General features: G+C 39.6%; 1 protein-coding gene across 1 annotated transcript in view; it reads right to left on the bottom strand.

Annotated features, from left to right (window-relative positions):
* Positions 1 to 21,800, bottom strand: part of LOC128737589 (LHFPL tetraspan subfamily member 3 protein) — a 34,345-nt gene extending 12,545 nt beyond the window's left edge. The window contains exons 1-3 of the mRNA XM_053832260.1: positions 21,495 to 21,800; positions 11,856 to 11,989; positions 11,330 to 11,456 (exon numbers count right to left, since the gene is read on the bottom strand). Coding sequence (XP_053688235.1) covers positions 11,330 to 11,456; positions 11,856 to 11,989; positions 21,495 to 21,636 — 403 coding nt within the window. The 5' untranslated portion in view covers positions 21,637 to 21,800. The remainder of the gene's footprint in view (positions 1 to 11,329; positions 11,457 to 11,855; positions 11,990 to 21,494) is intronic.
* Between the last annotated feature and the right edge of the window lie 2,002 nt (positions 21,801 to 23,802).

Below are 23,802 nucleotides of genomic sequence, written 5' to 3'. Positions count from 1 at the left end.
TGAAAGGAATACTATTTTAGAACTTTCAACACACAGCAATGACACGGATGGCATAAGAGCGTACTACCAGAACGTGCGAGGTCTAAGGACTACCTGTTCCTGCATCTAACGACTGCAGCTATGATCTAATCATGTTAACTGAAACCGGATTAGACCGCCTTCAACGTTTATCGATGCGATCGTAGCTTGAAGAAGAGTTAGAAAAGCTCTTTTGATGGCGTATTGATTGGCATTGGCAACAGTTTCCTAGTTGATCGATCTAAACCATGGAAGTTGTCTCGAACAAGTTTGCGTTTCTGCTGTTATCAGAGAAGTTTTTGCCTTTAGCAGCTTACATCCCTCCCGATAGAAGCAAGGTAGTCAGGTTAATAGACGACCATATCCTCTCGATCTCTATGAGTTACTTTACGTGAGAAAGAGGCTTCTTACCACAGAATTCTGATTTGCGGTAATTACAACCAACCGCAAATTTCCTGATTTAATGGTAAGGATGCAATACAATACGAAAATTTCCTCCTGCTTCCTGCTTCCTGCTCCTAGTGCTGTTGTAGTTGATGGATTCGAATTCCTAAACTTAAAACAAGTAAATCCACTGAGTGATTACCTTGGACGAACACTCGACCTCGTTTACTGCCTTCCTGATCAAGAGATCTCTGTGGTTTGCGCAATATCTCCACTGCTTCCCGTCGATCCTCACCAATCTCCACTGGATTAATTTTTGCCTATAGTGGTGCATCCCGTTGATGCTTCTGCTAGCAATGTCGGAATGGCACCTCTAAATTATTGTCTTATAAACTATGAGGCGCTTGATAAATATCATCTTCCCAGGACTGGGCTGCATTGTTGAACGAAATGGACGTGGATAATATTTCATTGCATTTTTGCGATGCAGTCTGCACCACTTGGCTGAACGGAAGTCTACCTAGAGTTAAACCTCCTTTAAGCCCTGCCTGAATAACAGTTAGCTGCGCAGATTGAAACGACATCGGAACGCAAAACAGAGACTAGTTCGTAGGCAACGGACACCGCTAAATAAACGCGCTTTCAAAGATGCCAGCGACGCTTACCTTAGGCTAAATAGTTCTCTCTACAAATCCTATGTACTGCGGGTGCAGTTTGGTTTGCGAAATGATCCTAAAACTTTTTGGACATTTGTAAACTCCAAGAGGAAAAGCTCTTCCATTGCTTCTAATTGTGATCCTGGGGCGGAACGGAATCCTCGACAATTACCGAATCTTGCGTGAATTGTGTTCACGAGTGGCTGTAATACACAATCTGATGCTGAAATAGCTGCGTCGGATGTTCCGGATGGTGCTGTTGATCTGGATGTTTTTGGTATCACTCCAGATATGGTTATTGCTGGTGCCAAGAAATTGAAGAGCTCCTATTCATCTGATCCCGATGGTATTCCAGCTATTATTTTCTGTTGCTGCGCTACTGCTCTTGCCCTGTCCGTCAGTCGGATGTTAAACAAATCCGTTGAGCAGCGGAAGTATCCCATGCTGTGGATATAGTCCTATATGTTTCCCGTATCTAAGAAGGGAAGAAAGCGAGACATAAAGAACTACAGAGGCATTACAATTCTTTCTGCTGGATCAAATCATCGTCAGTAGTGTAATCCTAAACAGCAACAAAAACTATATTTCAGCAGACCAGCATGGATTTATGCTGATTTAGTCGACACAGAGACTTACTTGATCGAATTCACCAGTACCTGCATCTCACAACTGAAAGCCGGAACGCAAATCGATGCTGTTTACACTGATATTAAGGCCGCGTTCTATACAGTAGATCATCAATTACTCTTGCACAAACTCTCTAAACTGGGTGTATCTGATGGACTGACTTCATGAACTCATGGTTGAGCTCATATCACACAGACCGTACTTTACGTGTCAAGCTGGATTCCAGAGTTTCACGTGCATTTAGTAATACTTTTGGTGTCCCACAAGCTAGTAACTTGGGGCCTTTGCTTTTCGCCTTGTACTTTAACGATATTGCTATTCTGCTGGGTTCCGGTTGCGTACTGGTATATGCCGAAGATTTAAAGATCTATCTAGTTGTAAAATCTAAGCCGCCGATTGTAAATACAGCTGGACGCTGATTATTGTAACAGAAACAAGCTAAAAGCATCGCTAAATAAACGGAGCTGTTCTCGAACACGTCAATCATATTAATAATCTTGGAGTTCTGTCAGATAAAAAGCTCACGTTCAACCAACAGTCTTGGAAAAACTTTCCTGCCGCGATATGGTCAACCTTTATTGGGTTCCTGGTCACTGCGGAATCAAAGGGAACGAAACTGCTGATCAGCAAAGAAGGGATCATCCATGCAGTTCATATGACCCGAACCCTTTTTTGGACTATCTTCATGTGCCCTTAAAATGGAACTTCGGAATTGGGAAAATCTAAAGGTACAGTCAACTGGAATATTACCTCGAATGCCCGGCAATCAAAACGTTTTATAGAGCCAAATGCTCTTCAATCACAAAAACTGTTAAACCTTTCAAAATCCGACTTGAGCACATACACTGGTTTGATAACAAGACATTGTCCTTGTAAGTACCACCTGAAACTCATCAGTAAACATAATGAAGCTAACTGTCGCCTTTGTAATCATGAGATTGAAAGTTCCGACCATTTGTTGTGCGACTATGTTGCACTATATCATAAACGACGTAGATATCTGATAAGGGGCTGACTCAGCCCGGCGATATTTGGAATGCTGCTCCTAATCAGGTGATAAAGTTCATACGAAATGCATTACCTGATTGAGATAAATGCCGACAGTAGTTGAGGTGGCTCATCAAACTTTGGTAGCTCACTGATACAACATGGCATAAATTAAAAGAGGACACACCACAATAGAACAAAATAATGGTCGCGGTGGTAAGTCCCCAACACGGGAAGAAAACCAACAGTCTACTGGTGTCATTTCAAGAGCTTCGCAGCAATTGGGATTCATCACAAAAATCGCTCGTGACTTTAAAGATCCGTATTGCTTGAAAGCATTGTGCTGCGCATTAGTACGACCAATACTTGAAAACGCCTATATCATCTGGAATCCCCATACTTGTGCGAAGACCGATGCCACCTTTTAGATTTGGAAACACTAGAGTGTCGTCGAAAGAATCAACAAGCGACTTTTGTAACCAAGCTTCTCAATGATGAACTTGATGCCCCGGTTTTACTGTTTCGAATTGATTTTCGAGCTTCACGTAGACAGCTTCGTTCATCGAGTCTATCTGACAACTAGATTCCATCGGACCATGTACAGATTTTATGTAGCACTGCCGTCATGCTCACTCGCTCCTTCACGCTGATCGAAGACTTATTTGACTTCGGAAATGTTACTTTACGCGCTTTCAGTAGAAGAGTAACAAGGTCCAGGATGCTGCAATAGACTTGATTTTAGGTTTAATGTTCATGTAGATAATGTCAATTGTCAGATGAATCGACCAATATACAATACAATACAAAATCACTGATTTCTCATCCCTGGTGCCAACACTAAAGACTGTTAAGTCTTAAGTGCCGTAGACTGAGACCGTCAGCGGATCCCTTCGTCAGTTACTAGACAATATCCGGGAGTACAACTTATAGACTCATCATATGTTTGTAGACTTTGAGGCAGCGTATAATTGAGTCAAACGAAATGAGCTGTGACAGCTAATGCTAGACGACGCTAATGAAAATACGACGAAACTAGTTACTACAAACTAGTGCTTAGGGTTTTTGAGCGCAAAATTCTACGATCTATCTAAATGGTGACCAAATGATAAAGGAAGTGCGGCGCAGATGCATGAATCACGAGCTGGACCAAGTATACAAATATGCTGATACAGTGAAGGTAGAACAATATGGCAGAGTCCTACGGAAAATGTAAAATATAGTTTCAGACCTTACTTACTTTGGCAGCCGAGAGCCGAGGTGGCTCTTGCCGTATGAAGAATTCCTCTCTTCCTTCCTTCCTCCATCTATTCTTGGTGCCGTTGGGGTTCTTGAAAAGAACGGATTTCACTGCACAGTCGTTCGGAATCCTTGCGACGTGGCTGACCCACCGTAATCTCCCAACTTTCGCCAGGTATACGATGGGAATCTCTCCAAGTAATGCCTGTAGCTCGTGATTCATACACCTACGCTACTCTCCGCTTTCCGTTTGTACTCCGCCAAAAATAGTCTGCAACTCCTTTCGTTCAAATACGGCTAGTGTATGTATGTCTTCCCCACCCCGGTGGCAACTATGACGTTTGCGAGCAAAATAAGTGAAACCAACCACTTGTATACAAGTATGAATGCAAAACAACGAATCACACGGTATTTCTGCAGCACCAGCACTAATCTTCGCAAGGTTATCATCTGAATCAGTGACATTTTCTCTTAGTAGAATGTAAATTATAATTATCAATGAACTGTTATTTAGTCTCTTACAAAAATCCTCAATTCCATATCACATAATCGGTATATACGTGGTTAAGTTTTGATGGCTTGGTCACTTCAGTTGCGTCACTTCCACTGTTGTGTGAATGCTGCTTATTAAAAGCAAAACGTATGTAGCGCCACCTCAAAATGTAGCGGTTTCAGGGAACATGGTAGATGCCCGGGGGTTGGTCTTCCCTAAGCAAAATTACTGTCTCAAGTCTGTAGAGAACTACCGGTATGATTTGCGTTTTGTACATGATAGTTTCAGACCTATTTCTTTCAATTTGCGCAACTCTTTTCGCACGACATTACGTCAATTACCAATAGACAATAACGTACCTATAAACTGGTACAACAACAAAACCATATTATCTTCAATCTGCGTTATGTTCTATTATTTTCTATTATGCGCTGGTGTATTGCAGCCTCCGTTAGATCGAAACTTTTCCAAACGTTTGTTTTTTGTTTCATCAGCGGAAACACATTGTTTTTCTTCGGCCAACATTTGTAGAGCACACAGTTTTCTGCAGATCTTTCATTTCTACTATCTGTAATATAGTGCCTAAAGCTGTATATAATTAGCTATACATTTTTGCCTCGTTCATGAATCGCACTTTTGCCCCGTCCGTGAATCGAACTTTTACCCCACTTGGCGCTTGACGGGCTTAGATTAAATTACGGAAAAGCGAAATATATTTTGTAAATTATTTTCCCCGTATTTTCAAAACAGATATGTGAGTGATGTAAAACGCTGCTAGAAATTTTCAACAAGTAATATCCTCCTGTTGATATCGTATTTGCCGTATAACGAAAAATTACATCAAAACCGCCCTAAAATAACATTTGCACATAACTCAGCAACTATGCTTCGTAAGCAACCAACGTTTACGTTAGATTCAAGCTGTCAAAGTAGTCACCCATCCATGCCAATGTAGAAAATTTAATCGGAATCTGCACCGATAAATCATTGAATCGCACTTTTACCCGCATCGCACTTTTACCCCTCCTTACTCTAACCTTTTTTCTCTTTTCTTTTTTTTTCGAACTTTTTTCTATCTAGTAGTCCATGTACGTGCAGACAAACGTCAAAACTTTGGTAAAAGAACACAGTGTTGTTTTAATTCTGATACGTTCCGAAAGAACCGGTCAAAATGCCATGCAACTACGTATCGACCGCAGTGATGCCAGATGTACGGATTTATCCGTAGTTCTACGGATTTTGGAATTTTCTACGGACCTACGAATCAAGTGCTCAAATCTACGGATTTTCATAAACTTTGCGGAGAAGATTGAAAGTTTCATTTAGTGACAAAAAGTACGTGAATGCTACATGCAATGAATATTATCCCAAAAAGCATAACTTTATTCTTTTTGAGAGAAAAAAGCTTTATTGCTGTTAATAAAAATTAACATTTTTCGCTTTGACAGCGAATTTATAGTTATATTTATAGATATTTATATTAATACTGATATTTTCCTGGTTGAAGTGCGGCAAAATGGCTAAATATTTTTATTTTTATTTTTTCCCACAATTTGGCAGCACCGTAATTTGATTTCTGTAGTGCGATGGAACTTCAAAATCAAGCGAATAAGGTTGTTCTTTTTAATCAAGTAGATGGAATCCTTGTTCAATATGCATTAAGCACAGACTAACAGACGTAACAATGAAGCCTCATTTAATCGCCAATAAAAACGATCATTTCAAATGTTCACTTAAGCCAAGACTCAAACACGTCGCTACGCGAGAACGCCGCTCGTTTTCACTGGCGCTGTTGCCAGAGAATATACAAGTAAATTTATAGCATTGCTAAATTTATAGCGAGCTGCTCTGCGTAGCGCGAACACTACAGCAGGTGACGCTGGTGTTTTTACCAAAGTTTTGGGGATGTCTTTGAAACGATGTTTTGTTAGAAAATTTGTTCGAAGTGTTACGTCTGTTAGTCTGTGCATTAATGTTCAATATGCTCTTTTTAACAAATAAAAACTCTTGGGCCTTCAGAAAGCGCTGAAAAGATGATTAAAATAAATAGAAAAGATAACGAAGAGCCGACAACAGACAGCGGATGTTGACGAAAATGTGAATAGAAGTCAATGGAACTGTGATGAAAAGATGGCAAAAATGCGATAAAAAGACGATAAAAAACTGCAACAAAAAACACGACAAAAAATGGGAAAGAGACATTCAACAGTCGATAAACGAACGTCAATAAATAAATAAATAAATAAATAAAACCTACTAAAAAGACTACAAAAAGATAGCGAATATACGTCATCAAAAAGGCGCCGAAAGAACAACGGAAAGACAAGAAAAATACAACAATTTTGTTATCTTGGCAACAAAGAGGACGAGATATGATAAAAAGATGACAATGAAAACGAAGAAAAGGCGGCAAAAGGTCATTAAACGAAAATACGATGGCAAAAAAAACCATGGAAAGACGATAAAAATATAACAGAGAAATGACAATGAGATGACGAAAATGGAGAAAAGGCAATAAGGAGATTACAAAAAGACGGATAAATGATTCCGAATAAACAACGATAATATGACGAACAGACAATGCAAGATAGCGAAAAGAAAAAAAACCATACAAAACGACGAAAAGATTGTAAATAGATGTAGCCTTTGGTTGAAGGTATTAGAGAAACAATTAAAGGTCAGCAAAACAGTGGCAGGCTATGCCAAAAAGTCACTAATGATGATGCCATCAAACCAAAAACGCCACAAAAAGCAATAAAAAATGACAAATCACTGACAAATCACTGAAAAGAGACAAAAAGACGATGATAGAATACCAGATGTTAAAAATAACGAAAAACGACCAATAAACGTTAAAAGACAACAAAAAACGAGAGGTCAACACGGTGTAGTAGTTAGCATTCACATCTCTCACGTCGAAGATTCGGGTTCAAATTATAGTCCCACAGAAACCACGAATAACCTGTTAAGCTGTTAAAGTGACTATAATTACATTAAAATAAACAAAAAATTACAAGAAGATGTCAATAACGTCGGAAAAGTTGACGGAGTACACTTAGCAAAACAGAAAAACGAAAAATCAAAGACAAAATAGGGTAAGGAACGAGTTAAGCAGTGTCACCTATTTTAATCAGTTGAAAATAAATGAGCCGAAAATGCACTTTTTTATTCATATTTTCAAAATCTTTTGATAGGATCATCTTCACAAATCACTTAACCATACATTTAATTCGCACAAACACAATTTACTGGGTTTCCGACAAGAAATATGATGAATTAAAAATTGTTGTCCAAAAACGTACATTTTTCAGCTGCTGAAGGCAATCACCACCTCGTTACTAACCAATCCATCACATTTTTCAGCACTGATTACAACCACTCTAAAAGTCAAGCACTCGATTGTCACATACCATATTATTCACTATCTTTTTTTCTATTATCCAAGGCTTTGTCACTAGCCGAAAGTTTTATCATTTTATAACAAAACTGAAAACAAATTCTGAATTGACGGAACCTGTTTACCAGTAGCAGCAGCTGCAGCAAAACTGATAAACTATCGTGTTGCCAAGACACTGTTTCGGTTCTGGAAATAAGAATTATAGGTTTGAAATTAACTGAAACCTCTAATGGTGAAAACGTGGTTCAATACTTTCAAGAGAAATGTATGTTCATAATTAATTTTTCTTTATTAAAAACACAGAAAAGACAGCTTTTTCAATAATTTTCGAAGATTTTCTCAGTGATTTAATGAAGCAACGATGTGTTTCAATGTTATTTGCTTTGACAACACTGTTCTGAGTCGAATCGTGCGTACTGCTGTTTACCTCTTTTGTTCTCACACCATCCTTATGAACAGCGAGTGAGACGTCAAACTCACAGTTTCCCATAAGAACATCAGAGAATACAAGAGACGACGAATACCGCTTGCCGAACGGTGCGGTGAGTGTATGCCCCGATAAACAATTTAGACAGATGGCATTTCACGCATCTATGCCGATTACGCATCAGATGCCGATTAGTAGGTCGCGGATAGGAACGCGAACTTACTGAATAGGGGGAAAAGTTCGAGGGACTTTTTACGGGGACGTAAAAAAAATCAGATTTCAGGATTGCTTAAAAAAGCACCTTGAGGGTGAAAATATGTTCGGTCTGATCAAAATTAGTTCCACCGCTCCAACTTTTAAAGCGGAAAATCAAAAGTTTAGCACAACAATAGTGTCTTCCAATGGTAACAGCTTGAAGAACTAAAGATAGCAAGAAGATTGGTATGCTGATATCCCCCACTTAGTCAACCCATCGCTTGTAATAAGGTAAAACAATCAGTGACCCGCTAAGGCTGCTCAAAACCGGTTCTTTACCCTACAAAATAACCAAACGACGAAAAATAAAAGAATTCGGAAAAATAAAGGCTAAAGGCGAATGACGAAAGTCAAGATTATGCGTTCTTGAATAATATAGAGGAAATTTAAAATGTATCATAAAATGATTCGAATCAAAAAAGTATTAATTTGTTGTCACTTGTCAAATGTATCTTTTTAAAAAAACTGAGAAACACTTTATATGAAGAACAAATGTCGGTCAAACTTCCATTTAAATTAAAAGTTTGATTTAAAATTTGATTTAGTTTTATAATTTATAACCCTTTCTTCTGTGATTAAAACACAAATGGTAAAACTACGGACTTTTCTTCGGCAAAGCCTGGCATCACTGATCGACCGTCGGTCCTGGACAGATACTGGACTCGTGACAGCAGTAAAAGTGACCCGGATGTGAATATCGAATAGGTAAGCTGCACGTACTTACGAGATACCAAGAATAACATTTCCTTAGCATCGACCGCTCCAGCGATCGACGGGACCCGAATCCGGAGTAACAGGTTTAAGGAGTAGGTATGTACGCACGCTGTTCTGAATCGGTCCGCTTTTGCATTGAAATAAAATAGTTGGCGCCCGTTTCTTGCGGCGCATTTTGACTCTTTATTGTGATTCGTTTTGTAAAATTGTGGACCCATTGTCTAGTTTCTTGATATGCATTCCAGATTCTTCTTAACGTGAGTATCGTACCTCCAGTTCCCCTACTCCATTGAAGTGCATTAGAGATTTTTTTCGTCGAACACCCCAAAGATTATTTTAAGGGCTGCCGTTAAAGATTTGGATATACTTACACAATAGTAATTAATAGGGGAAGGTCGGTAAAGACGGACACTGCGGGAAAGACGGACACTTGTCATATTTCATAAACAATAATTTTTTGAAGCAAATCAATGATGGGAAATGTTTCTATAGATTGAATTAACACTTTTGAAATAAACTGCCGATTTTTAGCAGCGTAGTTGACAAATTTATAAGCAAAACAAAGAAAAAATGCGTATATACGTTAACCGATGTAATTTTGTGCGTGAAGAAAATAGCTGGTAAATCGTTAAAAAACAACATATTCATGCTAAACCGACGACATTGCGTTAGTTTGATCTTTCACTGAATATCCATTGGAAACCTAGTGAATTTTTGAATATTCAGTAAAAAGTTATTGAAGTTTGAAAAAATGGTATCCAAGTCGGGAAACACGGACACCCAACGGTAGGGTAAGACGGACACACAGATTTTGAACCCATTTTGCCCAACAACGATTTAACATTGCAAATACTTACATATTATATATGTAAAAGTAACCAGAAGTCATATAGCAGTTGCAATGAGTCAACTTTTAGAAACGATTAATTCGTCACCAATTAAAATATTGAAGGGAACCATTTTATTTTCTCGCTCAAAGGGGGGATCGGGAAGGGGGTTTTCCCAAACCAATTCTTTCCTAAATACATTATGAAATATGTTAATTTTTCTTAATACTGATAATTCAACGACGCGTGACACCTTTTTGCGAGTGTCCGTCTTTCCCATATCAAGTGTCCGTCTTTCCCGCCCATGCGCAGAAACTCTGATTTATACATGATGTTTATAATATTAAAAAATGCATAAATTTTGGAAGAAATTTTCCAGCACACGTTGTAACTTTATTAGACAGAGACTTAAAGGTTCAGTTTATACGAAAATTGGGATCAATACAGTTATATTTGAGTAGATATTGAGTCTTTACCTTAAGGTGTCCGTCTTTACCGCCCTTCCCCTACTGTTGTTATTTATAACAGAAATGTATTCCATTAATTCTAAAGTTCATTTTAGCAGAAAACCATGGCCGTGTCACAATGAAATACTGAAAGCAAGATACCTAAGCAATACGGTTGTCATTAGATGCAAATCTATTAGATTAATTTTTGTCCGTGAAGCAACCGCCCATAAAATTCGACCAACAGACCGTCTAACTTTATACCGCAGGAATGTAAAAATAATTGCAAAACCTTTCATATAATCGCCGGTCAAGAATTCGCCGACTCCGACATTTCTCCGCCTATTGTTACATTCCCCGGCAAATGGTCCTTTGAATGCGGAAAAAAAATCAAAAGCCGCCTACTACTCTAAGCATTATACCACACCACAGTGCAGTGAGTGCCAAGGAAATGGAAAACCGCAAACTTTTCGACTCCGCCGCGGTGGCAGCGGCGTCGGCGTCGGATTGTCGTAACTCGTAACTCGTGCGCACAAGCGCAGTAAAACTGCAGCAAATTGACGTTGCGCATTGTGCAGTTGTGCATTGTACCGGTACCGGTGCCGGTTGCTACTTCGATCGATTCAATTGAATCGACCGCCACTCTCAATTACCATCAATAGGAACAATAGCGAACCAATCAACAATGTACGAATCGAACGATGTTGCCTCACCTCACATTCAACTGATGTTAAATCAAAACAAATGTCAAGCGAAAAAGAAACTTTCTTTTCTTTTCATTTCATAACGATCGCTACCTTGTACGGTACTTGCATTCGGCAGAAACTGGCGAACTGGTGGATAGGTGGATAGAAAAACTTACCGGAAAGCATTTGCATCCAACCGCAGATGTGGAAGACGGTGGTTGATTTCATAAACACCATCAGCAGAAGACAGCAGATTGCCAGCACCGATGTGGCAACAGCCAAACCGCAGAACACCGTAGCCACCTGGAAAGGGAAGAAAACCAAATAGAAACAAGCCGAACGATCTGTAAGTGTGTAATTCGGCCACGGGGCGGCGGCGGCATAGTTTTGCCTCCGCTGGTATTAATAATGGTAATAAGTATAATTGAGTAGGAGGGAAGGAAAATTCACACCTAGTTGGTGGTACTTATGTATCAAACCAAGCCACTTTACTAACTAACATACTAACGGTGCGCCCCGGGTTATCCAACCAGCATCGCGGCAGGGAAAACTATGCTGGCATACGGAGGTTTAACCCATTTTCGAAATCGCACGGGCGAAAGCAAATAATGGGAAGCAGGAAAGCCAAATCTTTCGACCGACACGCGATTCCAATCTTCTCCTCAACAAGCACTAACTAACTAACTTAACCAACGAACTAACCTGGAAGGCGATTGACTGCATCGCGAGCAAGTTCTCCAGTTTACCGCTGCAGCTGTCTTTCAGGTCATCTTTCTGGCAGATTTGCCACAGGCCAAGCCGTCCGCCGGCATCCGAGTCCGAATCGCCGACCCATTCTGAAGAGTAGCGTGCAGAAAGAAAGAAGAACAGGAAAAATTGATCATAATTTCGCGTCATAATCGTGGGGGAAGATATAATTGATTTGATCCGTTGTTTAATAGTAATAAATTGATAATGTTTGCAATTAATTCGTCGTTTATGTGCCTAATAAATTAATGAATGAATATTAAAAATATGTTTACGGAAAACGAAAGTAACAGTAAATCAAAGATATTAGCTAATGCAGTTTTTTCCTAAAACATAGCCGATTTAAGCAGATTTCTCGGTTCACCGAGCTCAAGTTCAGCCGATACATTGACTCCAAAGTGGCGGCGGTGGCGATGTTAACACCCTCAAATAGCTCATGTTTCCTCCCACTGATGCATTCGAGCAGTCATGCGGCAAAACGATCCGCAAATGATTGGCATTCCATACATATAACATGTTTTCCGTTCAATAAAAAGCCGGCTACCGACGTCTGCGGTTATGATTGCAAGGAAATGAAAACAAATCCTTACGTCGAGCCTCAAAACAACAGTTGCAAATTAGACCACAAATAGTGTTTACTTTCAAAGCTCATAAAAAGCCAATACTACTTACTTTGAGAAGACAAAGGATGTAACTGGCGATTCAATAAAGATTGTTTCACTCATTTTTTGTAAATAAAACCCGAGTAGGATAGCATTTTGCTTTCAGACGCGGTTACACGATAGAAATGAAGAACAACCAGTAGCTTCGTTCCGGCGATTATGACCCAAAGTGGTTGTGAAACTCTAACATAACAAAAATAATCGCTGAGATGACATCCATCGAATTGCTGAGCTGCGGTCATTTATTCGCACATTATATCACTCGACGTTGACAGAGCCATTCCCGTCCACAAATTGAATTAATCGTATAATTATACGTCAATTAAAATTGGACAGATTTTTCGCGAAATTTAGTCAACTCAGTCTCTCACACAACTCCAACCAGTCAAGCCAATCCAATCAAACAGCTTGGGAAATTGCTTGACATTCAAAAGTGTTTTTTTTGCAATGCGAATCAAATAAATAACTATTATAATCTTTTAATTTAGTAATACGAATTCGAAACTTAAAGCAAGTTTAGCAAATCATATATATACTTACACAAAAATAAAATAAAATTGGTTGTCGTAAATAATAGAAATGAAAGGCCATGATGTCCATGGCAAACGACGTACAGAACGTAATATCGATTTATCGAATCAATTAAAAATAAGTTTTTTATATAACTTATGTTACCTACGTTTTTCATGTTTGTGATTTTTTTAATATCATGTGTATAAAGCGCAAGACCCATATGTCCGGATTCCTAATAAAAAAAATAAAATAAAAAAAAGGCATCTGGCTTTTATAGCAATCCGCAACAATTGATACAAAAGATCATTCCGTTAATTGTTTATTTTAGTTTCCAGTTCATCTTAGCCACAAAAAATAGGGCACGGGAGGGTATTTAGGCCCATTAAGCGATAGCATCTATTTTTTCAGCCCATGGCCTAGCTCTAGTGGAAAAACAGGTGGCTTTGACGTTCTTTGAATAAATAATATATTAGATTACTTAGAGGCTTGAGAAAACAGTTAAAACATATTAAAATTGTATGTCGACAAAGTATTTTTATTGGCGAAAGAAAAGGCAAATAGGTTGAATTTAGAAACATGCTGAAAATACCCACCCGTACCCTACATGCGCAACGATCTGCACTTTTCTACAATCTCTTTGACATATGCAATAAAATATCGTAGAAAAGTCGGTCGGAACAATAATGGCTTCACGTCTCAAAAGGTGCACAAGCAAATCACTCAACGTCAGTTCCCTTACAACTGACAGCAGCGCATGGAGCGATGACAAAATCAAAACTAGGTATTTCCATTGAATTTTTTCTCACGCATCACAACATTAGCAGTCTAGTATCTAGCCTAGCGGTCAGTAATGGAAATTCAGATCCAAGAAGACGCGTACATTAGTTGCATTTTTCCTCTTTTGAACCAAACGAACTGGAATCAGTGGATCAGTAAGTAACAAATTTAATCAGTAAGTCTTGAAATGTATCAATCTATTTTTTTTTTTGTTCATGAGAGAGGATCCACTCCGGTTATGAAATGGAAATGGTAACTAGGAAAAAGCGCCCAACATAGCTTTAGCCATCTATCCCCTACCTAGTACCTCCGCGTGGCCATACCTGAAAATACTTCAATTTGTATTTGTGTTGTGTGGTTTTTAGTTCCTAACCTTACAACTGTAGTTTTAGACAACCAATAAACCACATGACTTTATTTTCAAGCGTTATATCATTTAAACTAATATTTTTGGTAGACTAAAATAAGGCGCTATATCCTTGGCCAAGCCAATTGCAGCCTGGCTTCTGGTCTAAATTCCATTAGTTCATCCTCGAGGGTTCGGAGTATCACGTATCCTTTATTGGCAAAGATACTCCCAACGTCTGTGTCTATAAGGGAAGCGTTTGGTACGGAGGTTCACGCTTTCTTCCTTCCCCTTGATTTCAAGGATTTTAATGGAATTAGGTATTATTTATGGTTCCACTTGATTCCTTGGAATTCTCTCTGCGGTACATGCTGCGCAGTTGGCCTTGGCCGTTGACAAGAAAAATGATTGATTGAAGTAATCGTTTTCCAGGATATTTTCCAGGTATTCTCTAAATGAACATTTGGGCAGATAGCTTCAACAATGCCCTACAAATTGATATACAAACTAATTGCAGATAGACTAATCTCAAGATTTTAGTCTTGACCTTGGAATGAGGTCATACATATATTTTTTAATATTTTTTTTTTTTTTTTTTTTTTTTGAAACGATGGTTCTACAATTGATGAAGGGACGGTAGGGGAAAGAAATGAAAATTTTTTGGTGAAGGAGGGGGAAGAGCGGAAAAGGAAGGGGGGGGGGTACCCCCGGCGGTTAATTCTCTTTCGCTCTCTGGTTCGTTGTATGAAATGTCAGCTATGGAAGAAGTAAGCAAAATGCTGACATCTGAATTTGGTTCACATCGCATAGCAACAGAGACATCGCATATAATAGCGAGAGAAATTCATATGTGAGTTCGGCGCTTCTGATCAAGGTTGAAATTTCATGGTGCTTGAAATCTCATTGAGTTGTTTACTGCAATGAATTTTTCAACACTCTGAAATAAACATGTTAAAATTAGAAATGTGATTTGAGGGGTCGTTTATTGACAAAGGTCTATTGCTGAAAATGGGTAAAAGGTAGAAGTTTGATAAAATCAGAAAAAATACTTGAAATTGGTTTATCTTTAATATTTTGAAACCAAAAAGAAGAAAAAAATTACTCAAAAAGTTATTACTTAAATTGTTGTTAATATTGGCCGACTCCTTCAAAAGATGCATCACATTTTCATTCAAAAAGTTGCCGAAGACCACATTGAGCTGAGACATGCCGTTAAACCGTAAGTATTTTTGTCCCGAAATTCGGATTTCTGGCCCATAGTGCTCCGGTGGCAAAAGAGTTCGTAGGGTAGTACCAGGTGGGCTTTATGGAGGCCCGTGCTACTGGGGATCAATTTTTTACTCTTCGGCAGGTCATCCAGATGTATCGGGATTTTTGTGGATTCCTGGGCAACATACGATTTAGTTGGGCGCGAACAGCTTTGGCAGGTGGTGCACGAGTGCGGTTTTCTGTACAAAGCGACGTGTCCGAAATAGAGCTGCCCTGGAGCGAGTGACGTGTTGCGTGCGTGTTCTGGAGGCACTCTCTTTGCTCAACATGTTTTTATTGATTAATTATTATGAATCCCTTTTTGTGCGTAGCATTTCCTGGGATTGGGGAATGCCGCCTTAAATAGTGTCGATAAATCTAATATAGATGCTTCACGAACGATATATCGACATTATCGATAAAGCAGGGGATTTGATATTGATATTCAATTATCGATACTTTCGGGAATTTGGCCCAATCCTAAGCTTTACCTCATTTGGCATAATGTTGTTTGGCATAACGCGGCTTGGCATAAAATAACAAAATTATAAATGATCATTTGGCAGAATTCCTTACAAAATCATTGTTTGACACTTGATACATGATTCAGACCGCAGGCCGCGAGTGCCGTTGGCAACCTACCGTCGAAAGCGTACCTTGGCGTTCCGTGATATGATGTTCCGGACGCATGTGAATGTGCACATTGAAAACGCATGCGACCGTCACTGACGCTCCGTTCCGTTACGTTGCCGTTGATGTATGCTGACGGTCAATGTGATTTCAGCTTTTTGCGGAGTTATTACGAGGAGTTCTCACAGAATATACCGCACTTTGTATCCTTACAAGCATTAGCGACTTTGTGGATACTGAGCACACGACCAGTGCTTGAAAATCCCCGCAAAGCATTGTCCGCATCTCATTCCTGTAGCTAATAAGACCAGTAGTCCTGGTCTTATTAGCGCATTGTACCTGATAAACTTTACTAAGTAAAGACGCCGCGCTGACTGTTTGATTTCAATGCAAAATCGGCACGACTTAGAGGCCATACATATATCACGTGGACAGTTTAGAGGGGGGGTGGGGGGTATGGAAATGTCCACGCTTGTCCACGGAAGGGGGGGAGAGGGTATCATAAATGTCCACGTGGACAAGTTTTTTTTTTTTTCATACCAAAAACAGAAATTAGAAACAGAAATATTGAATTAATTATACATAACCATTAATCAGTGATTGTTTTTAGACTCATATAAAGTTTTATCTTCTGATGAGGCATATGTTGACGTAAACACATGAACCGAGCATTACCGAAGGATTCGTCTTCAGAGGATTTTATGAACCGCGTCGCATCGAAAAGGTCCTGTGTTGTGTTGAAGTAGACGGAAAAGCTGAGGTGCTCTAGTTAGACAGGGATATTGACGGAGAAGAATCAAAAGCAAAAGTCAAACTGAAACTGACTTTCTTACAGTCGATAATAGTTCGCTGTAGACAAGATTACTATGAACAGAAGAATTCAGGTCCTAACACCTTGCACACGGATTTTAACGCTGCGGGAATTTGACAGAAAATGCACGGAAAAACCCAAATTTCCGCAGCGACTCAAAATCCGTAGACATTGTGTCCGCCTTTAGACTGGAGTGTATGTTTTTTTTATAAATACTGCATAAATCAAGTTGAAAACAAAATTTAGCACCATGCATTTCTGTTTTGTTAAATTACACATAAGAAAAAAATGTCCACGCGGACAAACAGGGGCGTAGGCGTAGGGGTTGTGTCAATGTCCACGCTTGTCCACGGTGGGGGACAGGGAGGTTAAAAATTGGTATTTTTCTGTCCACGTTGTATCTGGATGGCCCCTTAGAACAGTATAGGCATCTAATTATCCTTTTAGAAGTAGAAGAAGTGATTTATCTATTTTGGACGGGCGTAACGCATATTCTATTTTGGACATTTATGACAAACTCAAATGGAAAAGTCCAAAATAGAAAACGCGAACGCCTGTCCAAAATACATAAATCACCCTACTTGTGGTTTGAACAGCTCGTACTCCTCATTATTAAGGAGCGTTGTGCCTGCTTCTACTCCTGTGTCTACCTACGCCTTAAATCGATTATTCCAGATCCCGGTCCCGTCCCGATGATCGGCAGGTCCATTTTCGCTGGAGCAATTAGTCGGTGTTAAGTCAGACCCCGTAAAGTGACAAAATTTTGATTTCGAGAAAAACGAAATCAAAATTTGGTGCTCTGTGATGTTTGTAACTGAGTAATTCTCGCTGAAACGGGGCCACTACTGACACGAGGTCTTCAAATATTGGAACTTTTGCATTTAATTGGTTGAAAATGGTTAAAAATAAGAATTACACTTTTAATCTTCTTTACGGAACTGGGTCGTTTGTTAGTTGTTTCATGGCAAATTTGTGAAATATCACATAATATAGATATGAAGGTTTGCTCAAAATTCAACTTTTTATGAAACTGTAAGGCCCCTTGGCGAACGAGGGGTCCACTATTTCGAGGTATTAAAAGTGTAATTCTTAGTTTTTAACCATTCAACCAACCAATTAAATGTAAAAGTTCCAATATTTGAAGACCTCGTGTCAGTAGTGGCCCCGTTTCAACGAGAATTACTCAACTATCAATTGTTCAAAATCAATCTGGCTGTTTGCAACATCTAAAAAATCTGATTAGAGTAAAATGCAGCTTAAGAAATCCTTGAGCGGTTGCTGTCATTAACTTTTTTTTTAATTTTGCGATTTGATCCAGACCAATTGATTCTAAGATATCGCGAAAAGGTTTTTCTGGGTAATTGTAATAAATAACCTGACCGTATCAATTTCATTTTTCGTAGGATTCGTGTAATATAGAAAGTTTCTATGACCTATACATTAGGCTTGAAAATGAGTCTTTCCTGAAATATGATGGTGGCGCGTTTGGTCCCGACTGGACATTTTACCATCAGTCCTCCTAGAGAAACGACAACTGAAGCTGTTGACTCAAAATTAGCGTATGACTTAGAACCGCTCAAGCTATGTAGAACTAAAACTAAGTACCTTTGTGCGATTATGGAACTATTTTGTGGGAGCACATCAAGCAAAGTACCGGAACCACAGTTCGATGGAATTCGTCCTTCTGTTTTTTTGTTCGACCAACTTCGCATTCAAATGTTAGTGTACAGAACAATTGCAGGGCACGTACTACGATCTTATTCACTTTAACAGTCTATTCCGAACAGTCTTTTTGAAATTCGAACACACGACGATTGGCTTATTAGACAAGACCAGTGTCATACTTCTTAACCAGCTGGAAAGCCTTGGCGAAACATATAATGAGCTGATAAAACTTTATCTAAAGAGATTTTTATCTAAAGAGACCACTTAACGGTCATTTGGCCTAAATCTGAAGGGATTAAATTATACTTCAATACACCAGATTCTCCCCATCATGGAGGTTGTTGGGAAAGAATCACAAGCAAACTGTAAACTTTCATGTCCAATCAAACGATGCCCGAGTAAATTCTAGTTTCGGCAAACACGTTCTAGGCGAAGAGTTCTGGATAGATGATAAGGATACCACACCAATGACGCATTTTAGTAAAGTCTGTAGAGAGCTTAGAAATAAATCATAGTTGCCGATTAGCTCTCGCAACTACTGCAGATAAATCGATTCTGCATTGACAAGCGAGTGGTCGTGGGTTCGAATCGTAGTAGAATCAAGTCATTCCTTGTCAAGTGACTTTAGCATAGGTACATTCTCCGGCCCCTCATGTACCCTTCCTTCATGCTGAATTCTATATTTACCCCCTGAAGCCTCTTGACAGTGCATATGTCCCTCTTATAGTTAAGTGTACTGGTCAGAGGTACGAATGAGCCCTCGCCAGGGACGGCTATAATATGGCATAGTGCTGGCAGCGAGGAATAAGTGGGTAAAGTTAGATCAAGCTTTGAAGGAAGGGTAAACCCCAATACACACAAGCACGCGTAAAATTTAATAAGCATATCGCTCATTCAACAGCGAAAGCAAAAAGTAATGCAGTGCAGGTCATACAGCAAACACCCAGACGATATCACAATAGATCAACTATACTGGCCGCAGTGATGAGTCCACACATGGAAAAAAAATTGCAGATCAATGCAGATCGAATGACAATTATTGATCCTAAACCACGCCGAGATCGCTCATTTAATCTACCCTTTGTAGTACAACACCATCGATTTTATAGTAGAATATATTAGGGAAATGATTGCGGGATTGCGGTTGCACGTCATCATGACACATTTTGAAATGCTAATCGTAAGTCGATTTCGTCTGCACCAGTAAACGAAATTATCTATCAGGTGAACGAACTTTATAAAACATGTTCAAATCATCCGCATATGGTAACTTGTGATCTGAGTCAAACATAATGTCGTTGACATAGAGAATAAATAGTAACGGGCCCATGTTACTACCCTGGGATACACCGGATGCATTAACGAATTGTTCCAATGTGTGTATGAATCCAATCGTACACAACGTGTTTTACCGACCAGATAAGATCGCAGCCAACGGGCTTGATGCTTTGTTCGTACTGCCAGCCAGCTCCACCCCGGAATGAAGAAGTTGGACATCGTGAAGCACTTCGTCTCCGCCGGATATAGCCGATCCGTCACTCAATTATTTAATTATAAATTTAAGTACAAATTGAAATCCAATTTCAAGTCCAATTCGAAATAAAATTTCAACTCCAAATTATCAAAATTCTAGCCCAATTTCTTTTTTGTTTGTTATCATGTTCAGTTTTAAGACATATTTCTAGTTTAAATTTATGTAAAGCTTTATCCAGTCTAAATTTATTTACATATAAGCAGGGCCCGACAACGTCACCTTCAATTGCATAGCTTCACACAACAATGAAGCAGTGAAGCCAGTGAAACGGGTTTCACTTCATCATCACTATCGGTTTTAACTTTTCATTTGTACTTTTCTATCAAATATTCAGAAGCAGGCCAACAATTTTGAATGCAAATGAATTGAATTTGAGTAACATTTCTTATAACGCAACGCATATTATAATTAACCCGTTCAATATCGACAAATCGTGCCTGACTTTCAGTCATCGTCCATTGAAACAGTCACCAACTTCAATTGAAGCTTGCTTGAAACGTTCTGTTCAACAAATGTAGCAAGTCGCTTCATGATGAAGCGAAGGCAAGAGAAAGTCAGCTTCATTTATTTGTTTCGACGATGCCGGGCCCTGCATATAAGTTCAATTTTATGTTCAATGGCGTAGTCCGGAGTTAATTTCGTAAAAGTAGATACAGCGCCCTTGATCTAGCGACTACTTGAAGGCCGAAACATGCTTTCGAAGAATCGGTGTCCCATTTTCTGTTTATGTCTGCGCATGAAAATGAGGGAAAAAATCCCACTATTGCCACAATCAAACACCATGCTGTCGTAGATTCCTGGCATCCATATGAAAATATCTTCTTATGGTGGAAAAAGACTGATTTTATCCCTATAGATATCTATAATTTATAGCCGATTTATACAAACTCGATTTGTATCGAACGGTGAATTTACTTGAAACCCTCTTAAGTTACAGTATCAAGACAAATATAAAGATTACGTCATATGGGTTAGTTGTTAAAAAGAATTCAAAACTTTCTAAATAATTATTTCGACTATACTGAATGTTATAGCAGCTTTACGTGCCCATCGAACGTGTAAACGTTGAATCATAAAACATCCTGATCAACACTCACTCAGCAATGTATAAACACTTTCGTATACAATACGTGATAAGCTATCCTGTGTGATGATTTAACAAACGAATACTTTTTTAGTTTAATTGTGATGAAATGATGGATCACCAAAGCTCATGTTCTCACAGAAACGTGCCATCACAGCTAGCAATCAGAACGAGCTGTCCGCAAAAATGTTGCGCAAAACAGGCAACATTTGCCTCACTAAATTGAGCAACAAGCTGCAAAAACGCTCCCCAAACCATTCAAACTCGGCACGGCTTGGCAGGTAAACAAATACATAAAACATTTTTAGAACAACATCTACTCACCTGGCGTGACGAAGGCGACAACACTGATGATCGCATAGCAAATGCTGAAGATCGCCCAGAGCACCGCGATCGCCTTCGAGTTCCTGATGTAGTTGGTCGCGTACATGTGGCTCGAGTCGACGTACTCTATCTTCGTTCCCATGGCGAGGGCCTATTTTCCAAAGGCACTGATTTTGTAATAAATACACTGCACACTGCCACCCAATGCCACACGAATTCCCACAACACACACACACTGTCTGTCTGTCTGTACTCCTTGTTTTGTTGTTTTCGGTTTTTCTTCGGATCGTTTTTCAGTTTTTCTTCAACAACAACAACAACAACAACGAACGGTGCAGTTACCTATTTGGTTTAATTATTTCCCAAGCCCACACCACACCAGCATTGGCACTGTTTTTCCTATCGGTGAATCTGCTGCTGTAGAGCGCGGAAAACAACACGATATGCGATAATTGCGAGCATCTAAGCCTCTATTATACAGTCAAGCGCGGCTGCGTCATCTCGTTTAAAGCAAAACATAAAATAAATATCATTCTACTCTACAGTATTCATGCACTCTCGTCCAATAATGAATAGCACACAAAACGGCGAATCCGTTTCCAAGATCTTTGTAGTACTTCTCGAGGCAAATCAAGATCGGTGGTTTGTTTGAAGACGCACAAAGAGTGCTCTTCTTGTTCAGCTTTAAGAGCCATTGTTACACCCAGCAGCGAGCAAGTGGTTTCGCACAAGTCCTACCGTTTTTGCGGTACATCAAACCCTAGATTGCAACACCTAATGCTTTCAGTAAGTTTGCTAATGGGCGTTGCCGAATGAATCGCGCTTTGCGTCGTTCAAATTGAGCTGTATTTTCCCGCGAAGGTCCCTTACAATAACAGAGTTCTTAAAATTGCCCCTAACTCGGAGCACGGTTTCGTCGGTTAGCACAGATTATTTTTAATGTGTATAGATAGATCCCTTTGTTGAACAGCAAACAAATTATTACGTAATGACCGCTTAAGATATGCTCCAATTCCAACCAGCGATCGATAATGTGGTACAAAAAGCATTTTCACGGCGCCGCTCACCGGCTGGCTGCTGCTCCCTCAATTTCGAAATTGTTTTGCCCCGTTCGCCGATCGGTTTCGCCAATCTACGGATCAACAAAGCCGAGTTCCAAACGAAATCGAAATGAAGGCGTGTAATCCAATTATTGTAATCATAATTATCAATTTGCTGCGATTGAGCTAATCAAGCTGCTGGTATTTCGACTCCGTTTGATCGTTTGATGTTATATAAAGGAAAGTATTTCTGATGTTTGTGATGATGCCTTCAATTGCTACTAACCGATCGAAGTGATTCATTCAAAACAGCAGAAAGTTTCTGCTTTGCTACCAAAACAGACTACCTTTGGCAGTGTTTTAACCTTCAGCATTATGCTTTACAACCTATAAATTCCTCTCTACGTTCGGAGAATGCAGCGCCAGCGACAGAAGTGACGAACCCTGTGCGGTGGTGTGAGACGACTACGATCGCTACTTTCCCTTTCAAATTGTTTCATCTCAGCCTGTTTCTTCGATCACATTGCTGACCATGTGCCAGAGCACCACACGACCGATCGCGTCCTCATCGACACCTCGAAAGCATTAATAGAAGCTTAAAACTACCAGGCACACATGAAGCCGAGGCAAGTCACCCAACCGTATAGACACTTGTTGCGAGCTGTTTTTCTGTTTTCTTACTCTACTGCTCGTTTTTTGTTTCATTCTTATTTATTCATATACCTTTATAACAGTCGTCGTCGTCGTCGTCGTCGTAGTTGAACCTTCCACGAGCTTCTTCTCTATTACTACACCTGGCCGAACCCATCAAGCTTGCGGTAATTCAGTCTGTTGAAATATGCATTAAGCGCTAAACCAACAAAACGGTACAGACGAAGGTTAGTTAATGCCACCCCTCGTGTGCGCCCGATTATTAACCGGTACAGCCAGCCAGCAGCAGAGGAATTGATTCATCTCTGTGAGTCACGATCGCCTCGATCGAGACCGGGTCACTGTGTACGGATGATGGTACTGGTGTTGGTACATCGCATCGCATCGGTACATTGGTTTCAGTGCTGCTGTTACTGAATGGAAAGATCACCAACCGATGAGCAGTCACTAGCAGCCTGTGGTAACTGATGAATGCAATCGGCACAGGTGGCATTCTAAATAATCACTTAAACTAGTTCTTAATACCATTGACACAGGTCGGTTGCAAAATGTTTCTTCTTCGAAGTTGAATCTAATTCGATTGGCCAGCTAGACTGTGAACGTTGTGCAAAAATTCT

This window comes from Sabethes cyaneus, chromosome 2, assembly GCF_943734655.1.
Source record: "Sabethes cyaneus chromosome 2, idSabCyanKW18_F2, whole genome shotgun sequence".
Lineage (NCBI taxonomy): Eukaryota > Metazoa > Arthropoda > Insecta > Diptera > Culicidae > Sabethes > Sabethes cyaneus.
This window is presented reverse-complemented; position numbering and strand designations above follow the sequence as displayed.